The 17,552-nt window shown below is 43.3% G+C and overlaps 1 protein-coding gene across 1 annotated transcript in view; it reads right to left on the reverse strand.

Annotated features, from left to right (window-relative positions):
- LOC137049033 (protein NLRC3-like) overlaps positions 1 to 15,059 on the reverse strand; it is a 31,028-nt gene extending 15,969 nt beyond the window's left edge. Inside the window, exons 1-6 of the mRNA XM_067427429.1 lie at positions 14,986 to 15,059; positions 10,653 to 10,816; positions 8,008 to 9,820; positions 5,371 to 5,544; positions 5,099 to 5,272; positions 869 to 1,042 (exon numbers count right to left, since the gene is read on the reverse strand). Of these exons, the coding sequence (XP_067283530.1) occupies positions 869 to 1,042; positions 5,099 to 5,272; positions 5,371 to 5,544; positions 8,008 to 9,820; positions 10,653 to 10,816; positions 14,986 to 15,059 (2,573 nt within the window). The remainder of the gene's footprint in view (positions 1 to 868; positions 1,043 to 5,098; positions 5,273 to 5,370; positions 5,545 to 8,007; positions 9,821 to 10,652; positions 10,817 to 14,985) is intronic.
- Positions 15,060 to 17,552: the final 2,493 nt, after the last annotated feature.

Below are 17,552 nucleotides of genomic sequence, written 5' to 3' on the forward strand. Positions count from 1 at the left end.
CCGTTATTGACGGATTTGCGTACAGGTAACTCGCTTTTAATTTGTGGGGAGGTAGTATAACTTCGAATTTGTTTGCCGAAGTGCTTCGTCAGTTGGGAAATAAACATAATCTGGCAACCGCATATCACCCGCAGAGCCAAGGGGCTCTGGAACGTTTTCATTCCATGTTAAAAGCGTTACTCAGAGCTTACTGTGTCGAATTGGAGCGAAATTGGGAGGAGGGCCTGCCCTTGCTAATGCTGGCAGCCATGAAGGTTACCCAGGAAAGTATTGGTTATAGCCCGAACAAGTTGGTTTTTGGTCACAAGGTCCGGGCGGTTGCTACATGATCAGTGGACTATTTCGGAATTACCAGAGAAATTATCAGATTATGTTTTAGGGTTCCGTCGTCAGCTGTTATTGGCCTGGGATTTGGCTAGAAAGTGGCTGGGGAAGACTCAGGAGAAAATGAAGAAGTTGTTTGCCCATTACACAGAACGTCGAAAGTTCAGTGTGGGTGATCAAGTTGTGGCACTTCTTCCAATAGTAGATTACAGTGATAGTTGCCTTTTTTGAATAGATTTCTGTTGGCAGAGAGCGTTATGCGCGCTGCTTATGCGCCTCGCGTTTAATCGCCTGCGGGTTTTTTATTTTACCTATGGTAAACCCTAGTATCTATATTTCTACTCGAGTAATGAATGTGAATACTTTTGACACCTCTGATTGGCATCATTTTGACGATAGTGATTCTGACAGAAATCAAACGTATAGCCTTAGTCATGTTAATCAGGTCACATTAGTCAAGCTTTTACAAACTGTTTTGTAATAAGTGATGATGGTAATGCTGCTTTTGGAGTTGTGTAATTAAAAATCTTCTTACTTAACATACTTAAGTTTTTCCAGTGTACAGTTGGGATCCTCCAGTTTTTCAGAAAGCAGCCTGACTCCTGAATCTCCTGGATGATTGTAGCTCAGATCCAGTTCTCTCAGGTGTGAAGGGTTTGAACTCAGAGCTGAAGACACATAACCACAGCCTTTCTCTGTCACCATACAGCCAGACAACCTACAAACACACACAGCAACAGTCCACATGACCATTTAAAAAAAAAAACTTAAATAGTAATATCCAGTGAATAATTAAATGTTTTGTTTTACATTAAAATGTAATTTTCAGCATATTAGTCTTAATTTAGTCTTAATAACGTTTAATTCCATGTTATGAGTGGCCCAAACTCACTTTGCAGGAGTTGTGCGGCAGTGGACTCAAAGTCAGCTCCCATAGGGCCACTGCTCTGCAGAGTGTAGCTCCACCCTACTTGATCCAGCTAATTAAAGTCTTCAGGATTACTAGACTCAGACCTTATCCACGCTAATACATTTACGGTTTCTATGAGCTCTCACAATATTAAAATGTGACAAGATTTTGCGTCGAGTTGAAAAAATGCGGTGCGATATCCCTATGATCGGGCATGAGGGTGAAATTAGCATAGAATCACAGTTCAGTGACAAGACCATGGCAGAGGATTCATTGCACAACAGAGTCTAGCATCAGAAGGCCATGTAAACGAAAGACATTATTGTCAGAAGGTTAATTAGGCATGGGAATAAAATGAACCATTTTCGAGAACAGGCCCACCACGGTCAAAACAACCGTCTTGTCCTGGGAGGGTGGTAACAAAATCTAGCGCAATGTGGGACCAGGGTCTCAAAGGAACAGAAAGCGGTTGGAGTTATCCATCTGGGGAGCAATTGGAAGTCTTAACCATGGCACAAACAGAACAACCCAATACGAATTTGCGGATGTCATGAGCCATACCAGGCCACCAGAACCATTGCTTTACTAAAAATGTGGTTCTATTGACCCCTGGATGACAAGCTACATTGGAACCATGACCCCGTTGAATAACATCAGACCGAACTCCCTCAGGCATGAATAAACGATTTGGTGGGCCGCCGGGCGGGGGGCGTTACCCCTTATAAGGCCGCATTGAACTTCGATTCAACCTCCCATGTGAGTGCCGAGATGATAAGTCTCTCAGGAAGAATTCACTCGGGAGTAGACGGCATTCGGAGCAGTCAAACGTGAGACAAAGCATCGGGTTTGATGTGTTTAGGACCCGAGCTGTTCGAGAGAGAAAATTCAAAGCGTCCAAAAAAGAGCCCACCGAGCCTGTCTAGAGTTGAGTCTTTTAGCAGATCTGATATACTCCAGATTCTTATGGTCGGTCCAAACTATAAAAGGAACCCCCGGTCGATCTAACCAATGGCGCCATTCTTCCAATGCAAGCTTGACTGCCAACAATTCCCTGTTACCAATGTCGTAATTGCATTCGGCTGACAATAATCGATGGGAAAAAAACATGCATGGGTGCCTCTTGTCGTCCGAGGAAAAGCGCTGGGAAAGAACCACTCCTAAAATTAAATAGCTTCATATGAAACCTGAGATTTCAAGATGTGCACTGAGATTTTTTGTGTGTGTATTTGACCAATAATAAGCTGGAAAAAGAAGCAAATGTTTGCACTTGTATGTCAGAGTCGGCTTTATAACGGTGTGTGTGTGTTTGCTTAAGATGTGAGCGCGACATCTGCGGGGATTAGTAGAATTATGTGCAATCCCGCGTGAAATTCAGACCGATCACACACTAATACTAACACGTTGTCATGAGGAAAAGTCCAGCAGAACTCGCGTTCGCCGTGTTCAGACGGTTAACCGGACTGAGTGAGAATATGCGGTGCGTGTCAACTCGCAGGAGAGGAGAGCGCAGCTGGAATCGATACTGCAGAAGTAGGTGCCGTCGACCCTTGTTGATTCCGGCCGGCCCTTCGCATTTGCGCACCAGCTGCGGGACTCCTGCCGCAAGTGGCTGATGGCCGAGGGAAGCGACGTCGAGGAGATCATCGACCGAGTGGTGCTGGAGCAGTTCATTGCATGGTTTCCCCAAAAGACCGCGCAGTGGGTCCAGTGCCACCGCCTGGCGTCGCTGAACCAGGCCATCCAGTCTAATGATAACCAGGCTATCGTGTCTTTTCAGATATTTCAGTATTGATATTTTTGACAACACTAGTTGCACTGTGCCGACCCAGGCTTATTAAAAGTAAAATAAATCCATACTTCAGAGAGCCCCGTGCCCCACGTAACACCTGTGTCTGATTGCAGTAATTGGCGTGGAGAGACGGCTTTTAAATGGCAGGAGAGACAGAGCAGAGTGATTGAGACCAGGACTGGGACTGCTGCTGCTAACCCTGAGCATTGTACTGAGCATTTGACTGAGTTGAAGCTGACGAGCTGAGAAATGTTGCCTACCGAGTTTTGAGTATATGAAAGAGAAGCGCCCTTGTATGTTGTTTATGTTAAAGAGAAGTCTGAGAAATAAAAGTGTGCAGTCCCAGTCTTGCCGACCCCATCTTCTTCCTTCCAACACACACACAAACCTTGTCACACTGGTGCCGAAGCCCGGGAAGGGAAAAGTTTGCTGCCGCCATGCAGACCCCGCCGAAGACGCCGCTTGCGGACATTGTTCAATCGCTCGCCGATCTTCACCAGGAACACCATCAAGATCTGCTGGCTGTGAGGGAGGAGGAGGAGCAACAGAAACGGTTTGAAGCCCTGCTTCAGGCCCAGCATGAAGACCGGGAGCTGTTCCGGAGCTGGATGGACCGGGAGATTCGGGCCGTCACCCCTGCTACCACCGACTCGGCCGCCGCCCTCCACCTCTCGGGGCCCGAGGATGATCCGGAGGCACATGATCCCGGGGATGGCCCCAGTGCCACCGCCCGACGTTGCTGAACCAGGACATGCTCCTTCTGCCGCTCCATACGATGACTGTTGGCAGTCAGATACTCTTGTAACTCAGCCATCTTCGCTGGATCCATGATTGGTCAGATTGTTCTGTCACGTGCGCTGGTAGAAAAGAATAGGAGGATCCAATAGTGAACTAATAATGATTTATTACTTTCAACACACAAGGTAGATCAGAACAGTAATGTCTCAGAAGCTCAGAAGGTAGAAAGCAGTGCAGTCCATGAAAGGAGGATTGCAGTGTACTGGATGTATCTCCGTTAAGCAGGGAGGCAAACGGGCAGACACGGTCGGCTGGAACCGAAACCGGAGCAAAGCAATCCCACGATGAACACGAAACATAGCAGGAACCCACAGGACACACTGCAATGATCTGACAACAAGACTGAGTGAGACAAATGAATATATAGGGACGGTAATGAAGTGCAGCAGGTTAGAGTGATCGGTTGATTAGTAATCAGTGACCAAGCCTCCAACAACACCACACAACACAGACAGAATGAGACGATGAATTAATGAACTGTGAGAGTAAGCTCATAATTTATAAATCAAGAAACTCTATTCGTATAGTAGAGAAGTCAGTTGAGTTTGTGACAAAACATATCATAGAGCTTGAGTATTTTTGTCTTTCAATGCATTTGGTAATTCATAAAAATACTGTCCAAAAATGTTCTCATCTCGTTATGTGCTATTCACATAAATGTATCTGGACTAATGTAGATGTAGCCTTAAGCAGGTGTTTTGGAACTGGTTGGAGCTAAACTCTGCAGGACAGTAGCCCTCCAGGAGCTGAGTTTGAGACCACTGAATCAAACTGCTCCAAAACACTGAAAACCATCATAAGCTGCTCTGTGTAAACCTCACAACCTTCAAAATTCATTCTAAGCCATATCCCATTGTGTTAAATTAGAACCCTGGCTGAGATGTTAATGGTGTCAGGTATGCAGTCACTAGATGCCGTTATTAGCTTGTCCAGTGCTATCGACAGCAAACCATCTATTAAAATATATGTATTAGACAACTGCAACATTTTACAGTTGTAATTCTTATTTAAGACCAGTTTGCAATTTCAATCTTCATACAGTCCATTGCCGTTCCTCCACCCCAACAATATTTTTCTCAGACTTGTGGAGTTCACGTAGGTCATACTTCTTAACTCTGAAAATACGGACATCTGTCTAAATATGGGGGGGAAAAATCTAATTCTCGAAAATACTGTTTTGTCTCTTGTTCTGGCATTTCATTGAGAGCAGATGCCACATTCTGTGACAAAACCATGTATTGTAATAGTATTTCTTTAATTATTTTAAAACCATTTACATCAGTATCTCCAGCAGGCAGTTTGGACTCTTCAGTCCATCAGAAAGAAGCTTCACTCCAGAATCCTGCAGGTCATTGTTACTCAAGTCCAGCTCTCTCAGGACAGAGTTTGAGGATTGTAGAGTTGAAGACAGACTCTCACAACACTGAGCAGTGAGCTTGCACGTGGGAAATCTAAAGAAAAACACAATGTAATAGCATACAGAATAAATCTTAGTAGTGCAATTTTAATAATTAACTTATTGCAAAATATAAGGTATTTGAACTCAAACCTCAGTATCTCCATCTGGCAGTTTGGACTCTGCAGTCCATCAGAAAGAAGCTTCACTCCAGAATCCCGCAGGTCATTGTTACTCAGGTCCAGCTCTCTCAGGAAGGAGTTTAAGGATTGTAGAGCTGAAGACAAACTCTCACAACACTGAGCAGTGAGATTACAACACTGTAGCCTGTGTAGAGAACAAAACAACAGTAATGCAATATTAATGCTTATTAGGTACACAGATAGAGTTGTAACATTGAGTCAATGTTGAAATGCCATCAGACTCATCATTTTGGTTGAGGTTGAAACTTCAATGCTAAGTAATAATGGATCAATGTAATAAAATTCAATGCTAAAAAGATATTGGACTAATGTTGAGAATTCAATGCTAAATAATCAGTGTTGAAAAGACAAACATTGAATCAATGCTAATGTTTAGTCAGCTTATTTCTCCACTGGTGAGGCTTACGGTCAATCTATCTGTCCCATCATTCAACATGTTAAAGCAAATCCAAATCAATTGGGTACATTTCTGGGGAACTTGAGCACATTCATTATTAACCTTAAAGGATGAATCTCCGCCAACGAGTGTGCGGATTAACAAAGAACTCCTACCATAAACTCAATGGGATGAACTATTTGATTAATAATAATAATAATAATAATAATAATATTTTAATTATTGTTTTAAAATCTCCTCCATCATGGAAAACATATCCAGTCCCCTATTTTTTTCTGCTAACTACAGTGCGTGCAGAGAGATATATGTCACGGAGTCCTTAATTCTTGTGGTCATCCAGTTACAAATAAATCATAGCTAATCTATTTTAAACTTTAAAAAATGTAGGCTATTATTATTATTATTAATATTATTATTATTTAAATCATGCGGAATGTATACGCATTTAATTATGTATCTAAAGATTACAGGGTTAATAAAGAATTTAGAATATTTTCCTCTAACTATCAAATGCGCTACAATCCAATCCAGCAGGTGGCGGTAATGCACCTTCAAGACAACCACCAATCAAATCAAAGCAAGCGGTTTTAGAATAGAGTGTAGAAAAGAGAGGCGATCGAAGATGAATTTCTAGCATTGGTCGCCACTTGTGAGAGTATCTCACAGCTGAAGCAGAGCTAGAACTGATTGTCCTATTGGCGCGGTCAGGGTAAATACAATCAACTCATAGCTCTGCTTCAGCTGTGAGATATCATCACGAGAGCAGATCACAATTACATCATTCCAATTGAATCTTTAATGCAGCAAGAAAGAAAATGAAAAGAGTGAGATCTTTAAATTCTGCAGCCAGCTACCTATATCAAACAAAAGGAAATTTAGCAAATGTTGCGACTCCAGTTTGTGTTGTAAATGGATAATCTCTTTCAAACCAGTGTAGCCTATCCAGCTCCTCTTTTATTAATTTAGCTACTTGATCATTAGTTTACTTGTTGCACTTTCACACTTTATTTACTATTAAATACAATAATACTCTCTTCTCACTTCATTTTGTAGTACATTTATAATGTATTATTATCACATTTCCAAATATTTGCTAACTTTTTGTTGTTTTAGAAGCCTAACAAGTGAATGCTGATAAAAAGGAGGCATCAGAGTTCATCTTTGCAAAACTGGCTCCCTTACGCCCTTGAAAGGCTTGGGGACATTGCTCATGGTGGAAACCCCCTGAGTTTGGAGTATTCAGAGTATTTCATTATTTCTTCTATCTTCTTTCTTTCAATAGTACTGTCCCATTTCTGTCTTTTTTCGCGAGTGTCCATTTGTATTGACTTCCATTTTGCAGATGCAGGTTGTCATGGTTTTGTGTTATAAATTCAGATTTAGTTGTTTTAAGTCAATGTGAGATTTCCCGTTGTTAATGTGGGGGCATAAATAAATACATTTGCATGTAAACTGAAGGATGTTGTTTACTATGAGTGAATTTTTAATACAAAATCAGATTGATTGCAGCCATATATGGTCTCTGATTAAATAAAGAGACTATTAACTGGCATAGAATCCTGCTGTATATAAAGCAAGATTGATCTTTTTTTCATAATTGAAATAACATTATTTCACGGTGCAAACCTGATGAAAAATCAATGTTAAATTTCAATACTGATTCAATTATTATTTGATTGATGCATTAACATTGATTCAATGTTGCTTCAGTGTTAAATAAGTGATTTAATTTTAGTTGAAAAATTATTGATTTTAAGCTCATCTTGATCTATTTTTCATCGTTGAAAAAAAAATTTCAGGGTGCAAACCTGATGAAAAATCAATGTTAAATCTCAACATTGATTCAATGATGTTTTAGTTTATGCATTAACATTGATTCAACGCTGATTCAGTGTTTGTCTGCTATCTGGGTAGGGTTTATAATCTGGAGCACAGATCCTTTGGAAAAATCGTAAATCGCTTAAGTGATGTAAGCAAGGCTAAAAAAATCTTTATGAAACAACCAGTATTTCCAGTTAATTTATGATATAATATTTGCATGATGCCTGACCCAGCTTGTCTGATGGTGGAGATACATCAGCTTTTAATATCATCATAAATTTGTTTTTTCTGTTCAGTCTTTGGTGAACAAGTCACCCATGTAAGATTAAGGTCAGATTATAAAAAAATAACAGTATAAAAGACTCTTACAGCGCTCTTCTGGTGTTTTTGATCACTGGGAGCAGTCTCATCACTGCTTCATCAGATCTTCTGTATTTCTGCAGTTCAAACTTTTCTTGAGTCTCTTCTGACATCTGGAGCGCAAACACCAGACCAGACCACTGAGCAGAGGAGAGCTTCTGTGCTGAAAGATTTCCTGAGCTCAGATTCTTCTGGAGTTCCACCATAAAGTCATCTTTCAGTTCACTCAGACAGTGGAAGAGATTGATGGTCCTCTCTATCGAAAACTCCTTCTCTATTGTCTGTTTGATATAGTCAGCAGTGTTTTTCATGTCCTCTGTTTTGAGTTTCAGTTTTGGCAGTAGATCCTTCAGGTCACTCTGATTGGACTCCAGTGAGAGACCCAGAAGGAACCGGAGGAAAAGGTCCAAGTGTCCATTCTCGCTTTGTAAAGCCTTGTTAATCGCAGCTTTATGAAGCTGAAACAATGGCTTTTTTGAGAGATACCATGCCATTTTTTTTGTCCAGGATTCGAGAAATGGGTTTGTTTTCTTGTCTTTGCCCATCAAAAACACATAAAGAGCAGCAAGGAATTCCTGTACACTGAGATGTATGAAGCTGAAAATACTTCTTGCCTTTTCCTCCTGAAACATTCGAGTGCATAACCCAGAGTACACCGACCCTTCGCTGACATCTAGTCCACATTCCTCAAGATCTTCTTTGTAGAAAATCAGGTTTCCTTTCTCCAGCTGTTGAAAGGCCAGCTTCCCAAGCTTCAGAATAATCTCATCAAAAGACCTTGCAGTGGCTTTAGCTCCAGGACTATCATTGTACTTTTTTTCCATCTGTTGCTGCTGAGAAATTAAGAAGTTTATGTACATTCCTGTGAGAGTTGTGGGAGTTTTGTCATTGCTTTTTTTGTCATTTTGAGCCAGTAGAGGCTGAAGAACAGTGAGCGAGATCCAGCAGAAGACAGGGATATGGCACATGATGTAAAGGCTCCTGGATTTCTTAATGTGACTGATGATGTTTTCAGAAACCTCAGGCCTGCTGTTATTTTTGAAGTATTGCTCTTTCTGTTCATCATTAAATCCTCGCACTTCAGTCACCTGATCAATGTAGTTGCGGTCTATCTGTCCAGCTGCTGCTGGTCTGGATGTGATCCAGATGAGAGCGGAGGGAAGCAGGTTTCTCTTGATAAGGCTTGTAACTATCTTACTCACTGTTGTTTTTTTGTGAACATCTGTAAATATGTCATCTTCTTTAAAGATCAAAGGAAAGCGACATTCATCCAGCCCATCAAAAATGAACATGACTTTACCATCACCTTCAGGAAGAGAGGGCAGTTTTTTGGAACTGCTAAAGAAGTATTTTTTAAGCAGTCCCGTGAGACTGTACTCTTCTTTAATCAAATTCAATCTACGGAATGGAAGTGGAAATATGAAGACTATATCCTGATTTTCTGTTCCTTTAGCCCAGTCAAAGATGAATTTATTGACAGAGACAGTTTTTCCCACTCCTGCAATCCCCATTGTCAGCACCTTTCTGTTTCGTAGATCCTTATGGACTTTAAACATGTCATTACACTTGATTGGCTTCTCCTTGGCAGATAATCGGTTGTGATTTGATTCGATCTGTATCACCTCATGGTCGTTCACTCTTCCTCCAGTCTCATTCTTTACCACATACAAATCAGTGTAGATATCATTCAGCATTTTCCGATGACCTGTCTCTGAATTACCCATCAATATCCTCCCGTAGTCCTCTTTTAATTTCTCCATCAGTCTGCGGCTGGTCTCTGTGTAATCATGAAGAGCAGCTTGTCTGGCATCTGCAGTTGAGCCTTTAAGAAAAGAAGGGAAAAGACAGCAAAGACTAAGTGATCATGTTTTTCATAAATTCTTAAAGTCATTGTGTTGAAATTCAAGTTCCCTTTCGGGAGAGGTTCCTCGTATTGCGTATGGGAAAAACTCCTTTTCTCGAGAATGTGAAGCAAAACTTTATTAATAAAGGTATCTATGTAAAGCGCAGTGCAGCTGCACGGCCATAGCCCGGCGCGAGGAGCGCTCTGTTTGGCCGGGCCGCGGCAACTGCAGGAACCTATGGTGACGCGGCCAAGAGGAGCGAACCAATGGGGGCGCTCCAGAGAGACCGGCGAAAAGGGGGCTTATATTAGCATACAGGAGGCTATATAAGACCCTGATTCACCATAGGTGTCAGATTTTATCTCCTTCAGCGACACCGTCGCTGACCTCCGGAATCAAGCAAACCGCCATCGAAAAGCAACCAGCGGAACATTCCTGATCACTTCTAGAGCTTACAGGCTTGTTCTTTGCGAGGACTCTCTCGTTCTGCCGCGCCGTATAGCACCGCGGAAAGATGAAGCTCTTCTCTCTCCCTCTTCTCTCATTCCGTCGCGCTGTATAGTGCCGCGGAGAGAGAGAATGTTAGAGGACATGACCAAACTCAAGCCGAAGCTCTCTTCACTCTGCTGCCGTGCTGAGGAGAAGCCGCAGACAGACAGAGTTTTTCCTCAATTTTACTCTTCTCTCGTTCCGTCGCGCTACCGCCGCAGACAGGGAATACTAGAGTGAATAGGCAAACTCGAGCCGAAGCTCTCGTCACTATTCTGCCGTGCTGAGGAGAAGCCACGGACAGACGGAGTTTTTCCTCACTTTTACTCTTCTCTCGTTCCGTCGCGCTACCGCTGTGGACAGGGAATACTAGAGTGAATAGGCGAACTCGAGCCAAAGCTCTCTTCACTATGCTGCCGTGCTGAGGAGAAGCCACGGACAGACAGAGTTTTTCCTCACTTTTACTCTTCTCTTGTTCTGTCGCGCTACCGCCACGGACAGAGAATACTAGAGTAAATAAACTCGAGCCGAAGCTCTCGCCATGCTGAAGAAGCGCCGCGGACAGAGTTTTTCTCACTCTTCCTCTTCTCTCGTTTCGGTCACGCTACCGCCGCGGACAGAGAATACTAGAGTGTATAAACAAACACGAGCTGAAAATCTCGCCGTGCTAAGAAGCGCCGCAGACAGAGTTTTTCTCACTCTTCCTCTTCTCTCGTTCAGTCGCGCTACCACCGCGGACAGAGAATACTAGAGTAAATAAACTCGAGCCGAAGCTCTCGCCATGCTGAAGAAGCGCTGCGGACAGAGATTTTCTCACTCTTCCTCTTCTCTCGTTCAGTCGCGCTACCGCCGCGGACAGAGAGTGTATAAACAAACTCGATCCAAAGCTCTCGTCACATTTTGCCGCCGCCGTGCTGAAGCGCCGCGGACAGACGTAGCTGTTCTCACTCTTCCTCTTCTTTCGTTCCGTCGCGCTAAGAACCGCCGCGGACAGAGTATACTAGAGTAAGTTAGACGAGCGAGCTCGGGCTGTTGGGTATGTCAAGAACGTTCTCCCTGCAGCGCGCGCTTACTGACAAGGAAGTTGTAATGACTGCCTTGTCATGATAGCGTGCGCCCCTTCCACGGCGCGCGTTTGCTGACTAGAGCGCGACTTACATCATAGCACGCGCTCACTGTCAGAGCATAAGGCCGTCGGAATATGGCTGGCAAGCTAAGCCTTTTTTCACTCTATCACTTCCAGTTCCCTTTATTCAGGCGGCTGAAAAGGTTTTTACACTGTAGACAAAGTGTCCACTACACAGTGTGCACCCCTACATAAGCGCTGTTAATTCAGCCCCACAAAATCACAAATAAATCCCGCAGCTGCCGTATTACACCATGTAAAGTCAACTAGCCTTATTGCAGTTAACTAGCCTGTGGTCAAACACGCTTGTCTGCACACGCACTTTCAGTCTTGACTAGAGAATAACGGCATTGTGGAATGGCTCCCATACCACCTGCACTTCCTTACATTCTCCCAGTTCCCTTAGTTAAGTGACTGGAGGTGACATATTGCAGTCAATTAGCCTGTGTTAAACACGCTCGTCTGCACGCTAATGCTGTGTGAGTTTACCCCTGTGGACTCGCTCACTGGTTCGCACCGTAGGTATTCTACGTAGGTTGCGCCCACTACACAGTGCGCGCCACTGCACATTGTTTACAACTACACACATAAGAGCTTTTCTATGTAGGGTATGTGCCCACTTTACAGTCTGCACTCCTGCACCCAAGCACTTTTCACAAAGCCCACTCTTGCACACAATATAAATGTGAGGCGCGCACCCACTGCAAAGCCTGCACCGCCAAAACCTAACACTATCCCAACAGTGCTGCAAGCAGTGTTACAGCACAAGCACGAGCCCAGGCCTGGCAGGCCATTCCTGGTATATAATATTGGGTGTTGAACATATAAAACGAGGTTCTCGCTACAGTTTTGCTCGCAGACCCTCCGATTCAAGCCGTGGTCGAGCCCTCAGTAAGAAGCAGTGTCAGTCTCGTGCTTCTCGCTGAGGTGTTAAAACTGTTAAAGGAGAGAGCGGTGGAAACAGTGCACCTGACGCTAGCGAGTCAGGTTTTTACTGCCGCTAATTCATCGTTCCCGAAAATGGATAGCGGTCTCAGGCCTATTTTCCAGACATCTGAACAAAACAATTATGTCACGCTCGTTTCAAGATGCTGACGGTGAAACAAATCCTCGCGCACATTCGCCCCGGGGATTGGGTTTTCACAATAGATCTGAAAAACGCATACTTTCACGTTCAGATAGCCCCCCCACTACAGGCCATTCCTGAGATTCGCCTTCGAGGGGCAGGCTTATCAGTACAGTCACTGTCATAGACTTAAGACTCAATGAGCAGCTTATGTCATAAGAAACACCACATCTAACGTACATAAAATCGCCAGGGCAGCCAAGATCAGACTCTCTTCACTGCATGGCTAAGCATCTCCTTTTATGGGCAGAGCACAATCTGAGCTCCCTAAGGGTGGCTCACGTGCCAGGTATTCTGAATCAGGGTCCGGACATGTTATCCAGAGGACCCATTCCCCCAGGGGGATGGTCCCTTTTAGGGGTGGGCGATATCTCGATATTTAAAATATATCGAGATATTTTTTCAGCTCGATATGGATTTGGACATATCGTATATATCGATATATTGTTTATATTAAATTCTGATTCCGCCACTTTGCTTCCATGTGCTGTGCTCGCTCCCGCTCGCGCGCCTCCCGCCTCATTGCTTTTGTTCCCCCTCCCCTCGCGTGTCGTCTCAGTGCACACGGCTGCGTCCGCAACCAGGTGAGGATTAGTTATCATGTTGACAAGCGCGCGCGTTGTTCAGGACTCAGTTAAGAGATCACGTTTTCCTTCTAACACAACTGCTTGTTTAAATTTATAAAGAAATATTAATGTTCATCATAGTTCAAAGCGCACGTTTCACCCACAGTCAGGTGATTGACACTGGTGCGAGACGCACTCTCAGTCACAATCATGCCAGTTTATGATTTGTGTCTAACTGATCGCATGGTTTTCGGTTAAAATGTCAAAATGATCGCATATCATTTGAAAACATTTAAAAAGTATTGCAATATCATTACTATGATTATTTTGTCAGCTTTATCACGGGATTATGATGAACAGGTCTATTCACGTTTTAACCAAGAGGGAAAAACGCGACATCCCGGGTGTCCTGAGACACAGTGCTCATCTGTCAGTTGTAGGCCTACTGTATCAGATTATCATATAGCCTACCTTCTGACATTCATATTTCGTTCTGTAACTGGAAAAGAAGTGAAATTCAGCTCATGTGTAGCCTACATGATCCGCATGATGAGTTTGAATTTGGTCAAACTCATGACAAACATCACTGTTTGAATTTTGATAAAAATTAACAGGAAATGGTGTTATGACAAAATCAGTTTATTTATATCTCAGTCATGCCCCCATCTTTCTGCAAAATGCTTACTGTTTACTTTAAGTGTAAAAAAGGGAGTCTTTGATTCATCTTTTGAAAGCATGAAATAAATGAAAAGAAGGCAATATTATTTATTTTCTTTTACAGTTAAATTATTATTATTTATGTAATCAGGGAGTTTTTTTTTTTTTAAATGTCGCAAAAGCACTTTGTTCCTACATGAACTGACTACCTCTTTGCACTTCAATAAAAAAAGAAAAGAATTTGTGGTATTTGGCATATTTGTTTTTGCTGTAGTTTTCAGGGGGTTATTTTTCCTGTAAAGATATCGAGATATATATCGTATATCGAGATATAGCAAAATATATCGAGATATATTTTTTGCTCCATATCGCCCAGCCCTAGTCCCTTTACCCACAAACGATTTAGCTCGCACAGCACATGCTGCCCAATTATTTTCTGCAAACGCAGGGGCACCCTGGCCCATGTTTGGCCCAGACTCCCTCTATATGCTCCCTCCGATCGCAATGCTGCTACAAACCATCAAAAAAGATCAGGGAGACAGTATCCACAGTGTTTTTAATAGCCCCACTTTGGAAGAACCTGTTCAGCTGTCAGACACAGCCCCATGGCCCATTCCGCTGAGGAAATACCTCCTTACGCCGGTGAAAGGGAAGATCTGGCATCCCAGTCCCGAGCTGTGGGCCCTCCACGTATGGTCCATCAACGGGTATCCGGGAACCTCTCTGACAAGTTATGAACACTATTTCGGAAGCTAGAGCCCCCGCTATCTGGCAGCCCTGCTTTGAAGTGGTCAGTGGTTTTCTAATCAGTGTGCTGCGCGAAACATCGACGCACACTCATGCGAACTGGCGGAACTGCTCGCTTTCTCCAAGAGCTAATGGACGCGGGTCGTTCCCCCTCCACGCTCAAAGTATATGTCTCCGCCATAGCAGCTAACCACACTCTGATCGCAGCACATTCACTAGGGAAAAGTGATCTTATTGTATGTTTTCTTAAAGGGGACAGGAGATTTAACCCGTTTTGCCCCTTCCTCAGTCCCTATTGGCACCTCGCTGTGGTTTTAGAAGCCGTGAAGGGTCCCCCCTCCTAACCACTTCAGACCACAAGCTTGAAGCACGTATCACTCAAAACTGCTTTTCTGCTGGCTTTGCCCTCGATTAAGCGAGTGGGTAGCTTACCTGCACTCTCCATGAGCCCTTCCTGTCTTGAGTTTGAGTCCAGCAACTTCAAGGTTGTGCTCAAACCGAGGCATGGTTTTATACTCAAAGTGCTATCAACCCCTTCAGTATGCAGGTCTTTACACTGCTTCCTTTACCCGCTTCTCAGAGACAATAGAAGCGAACCTATTCTGCCCAGTCAGAGCATTGAGATTGTATCTAGAGCGCTCCGCCCCCTTCAGGCAGTCGGATCAGCTCTTCATTGCTTCAGTGGCCGCACTAAAGTTTGTGCTGTCATGAAACAGACTCTCACACTGGATAGTGGATGCAATCCCACTACCTACAGTCATTAAAGCCCACTCCACTAGAGGCATGGCCTCGTCTTGGGCTTGGTCATGTGGCACTTCCATGGAAGATATTTGTACGGCGGCAGGCTGGGCCTCTCCACCCACTTTTATCAGATTCTACAATTTGGAGGTCCCAGCTTTACAAGCAGTGCTTTCTCCGTCTAGGGGTCTTCTGCAGCCCTGACAACACGATTGCTCAATGTGTTCTGCTTATACTCAATCGTTCATAGCACCTTTACACTCTACCATAGATCCGACTATGTCCGGTCAGGTGTTCAAACGAACCGACTCTTCCGGTTATTTCACTCTCCTTATGAAGCCCGCCTGTGTCGGTCTCTCTAAGGTTTTTTGACTTTCCCTCATTCAGTTGGGGATTTTGGGTCAGTCAGCACACACGGCATTTTACATTGTGTTCCCATACGCAATACAAAACCTCTATCGAAAGGGAACGTACTCGGTTACTTTCGTAACATCGGTTCCCTGAGAGAGAGGGAACGAGTATTGCGTTCCGTGCCGTGTTCGTGCTTCTCAGGTGTCGCGTCAGTCGATTTTAAAACCTGACACCTATGGTGAATCAAGGTCTTATATAGCCTCCTGTATGCTAATATAAGCTCCCTTTTCTGCGGTCTCTCTGGAGCGCCCCCATTGGTTCGCTCCTCTTAGCCACCTCACCATAGGTTCCTACAGTTGCTGCGGCCCGGCCAATCAGAGCGCTCCTCGCACCAGGCTATGGCCGTGCAGCTGCACTGTGCTTTACATAGATACCTTTATTAATAAAGTTTTGCTTCACATTCTTGAGAAAAGGAGTTTTTCCCATACGCAATACTCTTTCCTTTCTCTCAGGGAACCGAGGTTACGAAAGTAAGCGAGTACATTTTCTGCAGTTCTCACTACAAAAATAACTACAGCACACATGTGATGATAAATGCACTTCTGCTATATTCAAATTAATCACACTCATAGTGCAATTGTGTTTGCATGCATATCCTAAAGGGATAGTTCAAATTCTTAAAATTCGGTCATTAATGACTTTCCCTCATGCCATTGTAACCTGTAAGACCTTCGTTCATCTTCAGAACACAGATGAAGATATTCCTGATGAATCTGATTCCTGAGCTCTGACATCTCTATAGACAGCAAATAAATTAACACTTATAAGGCACAGAAGGGCAGTAAAAATATATAGTTAAAATAGTCCATGTGACTACAGCGGTTCAACTTTAATTTTATGAAGCGATGAGAATAATTTTTGGGCAGAAAATAAAACAAAAATAATGACTTTATTCAACAATTTTGTTTTAGCATGTGCCAGTCTCCTAAGCAGTTTATTTTGTGCTGAAAGGGCGATTCTGAAATGCACTGCCGCTCCAATATACCTGTATATTTGATAATCAAAACTTTAATCAATATTTATCCTATATTATTATAATAATGCTATCCAGTTATGATTTTGCTTTTAGTTTCTTGTTTTCTAAAGTGTATATTTGGTCTCTGAGGAGTGACTGAGGGATGTGTGATGTGTCACTAAACACTTGCAACAAGGTTGTGTGCTTGAATTTTTGAAGTATCCCACACCCCCAACATGTCAGGAGTGGAGTAAGAGCATTTGCTCACTTATTAGCTCCAACCTTGGAGAGACTGTGTATCTGTGTATGTGCGCAATATTCTGGGTTACAGATCAGTGTTGAGAATGGTGTACACTGGGCACCCTAAGAGATGGGTGAACTTGCTGTTCTGGGCAAGCTAGTGCCTGCTCCAGATCTGGAAGGTCACTATGGGCCTAATTCTGGGGTTAAAGCGTCAACAAGTGACACGTCTATTTAAACGTGCATCAAATTAACTGACATGAGTGCAAATTTACCATGACTGTGCATTGTCTCTGAGCCAATCAGAACCATCCACATTGCAGTAATGACTCGGATAAACCGTGAAAATGGTATAACTGTTGGGACAATTGTATGTACGATAGGGCGGGGCAACGAGATGGTGAGAGAGGGAGCGCGGCCTATGAACTCCTTGTGATACTTGAAGCTGGCTTCTGCTTTTGAAACTGCAAACTATTCTTAAAGTAAATTTTTCTGCAACCCTGGCTCTTTGTCTTCATTTCTTCACTACTGGTCCTGGGTCATAAGCTGTTAACCTCTATAAGTAACTAAAAAGTATTCTCTGCATTTCATAAAATTAAGGTTGATGCACAGAAGTCACATTGACTGTTTTACCAATGTCTTTACTACCTTTGTG

This window comes from Pseudorasbora parva, chromosome 20 (genome assembly GCF_024679245.1).
Source record: "Pseudorasbora parva isolate DD20220531a chromosome 20, ASM2467924v1, whole genome shotgun sequence".
Taxonomy (NCBI): Eukaryota; Metazoa; Chordata; class Actinopteri; order Cypriniformes; family Gobionidae; genus Pseudorasbora; species Pseudorasbora parva.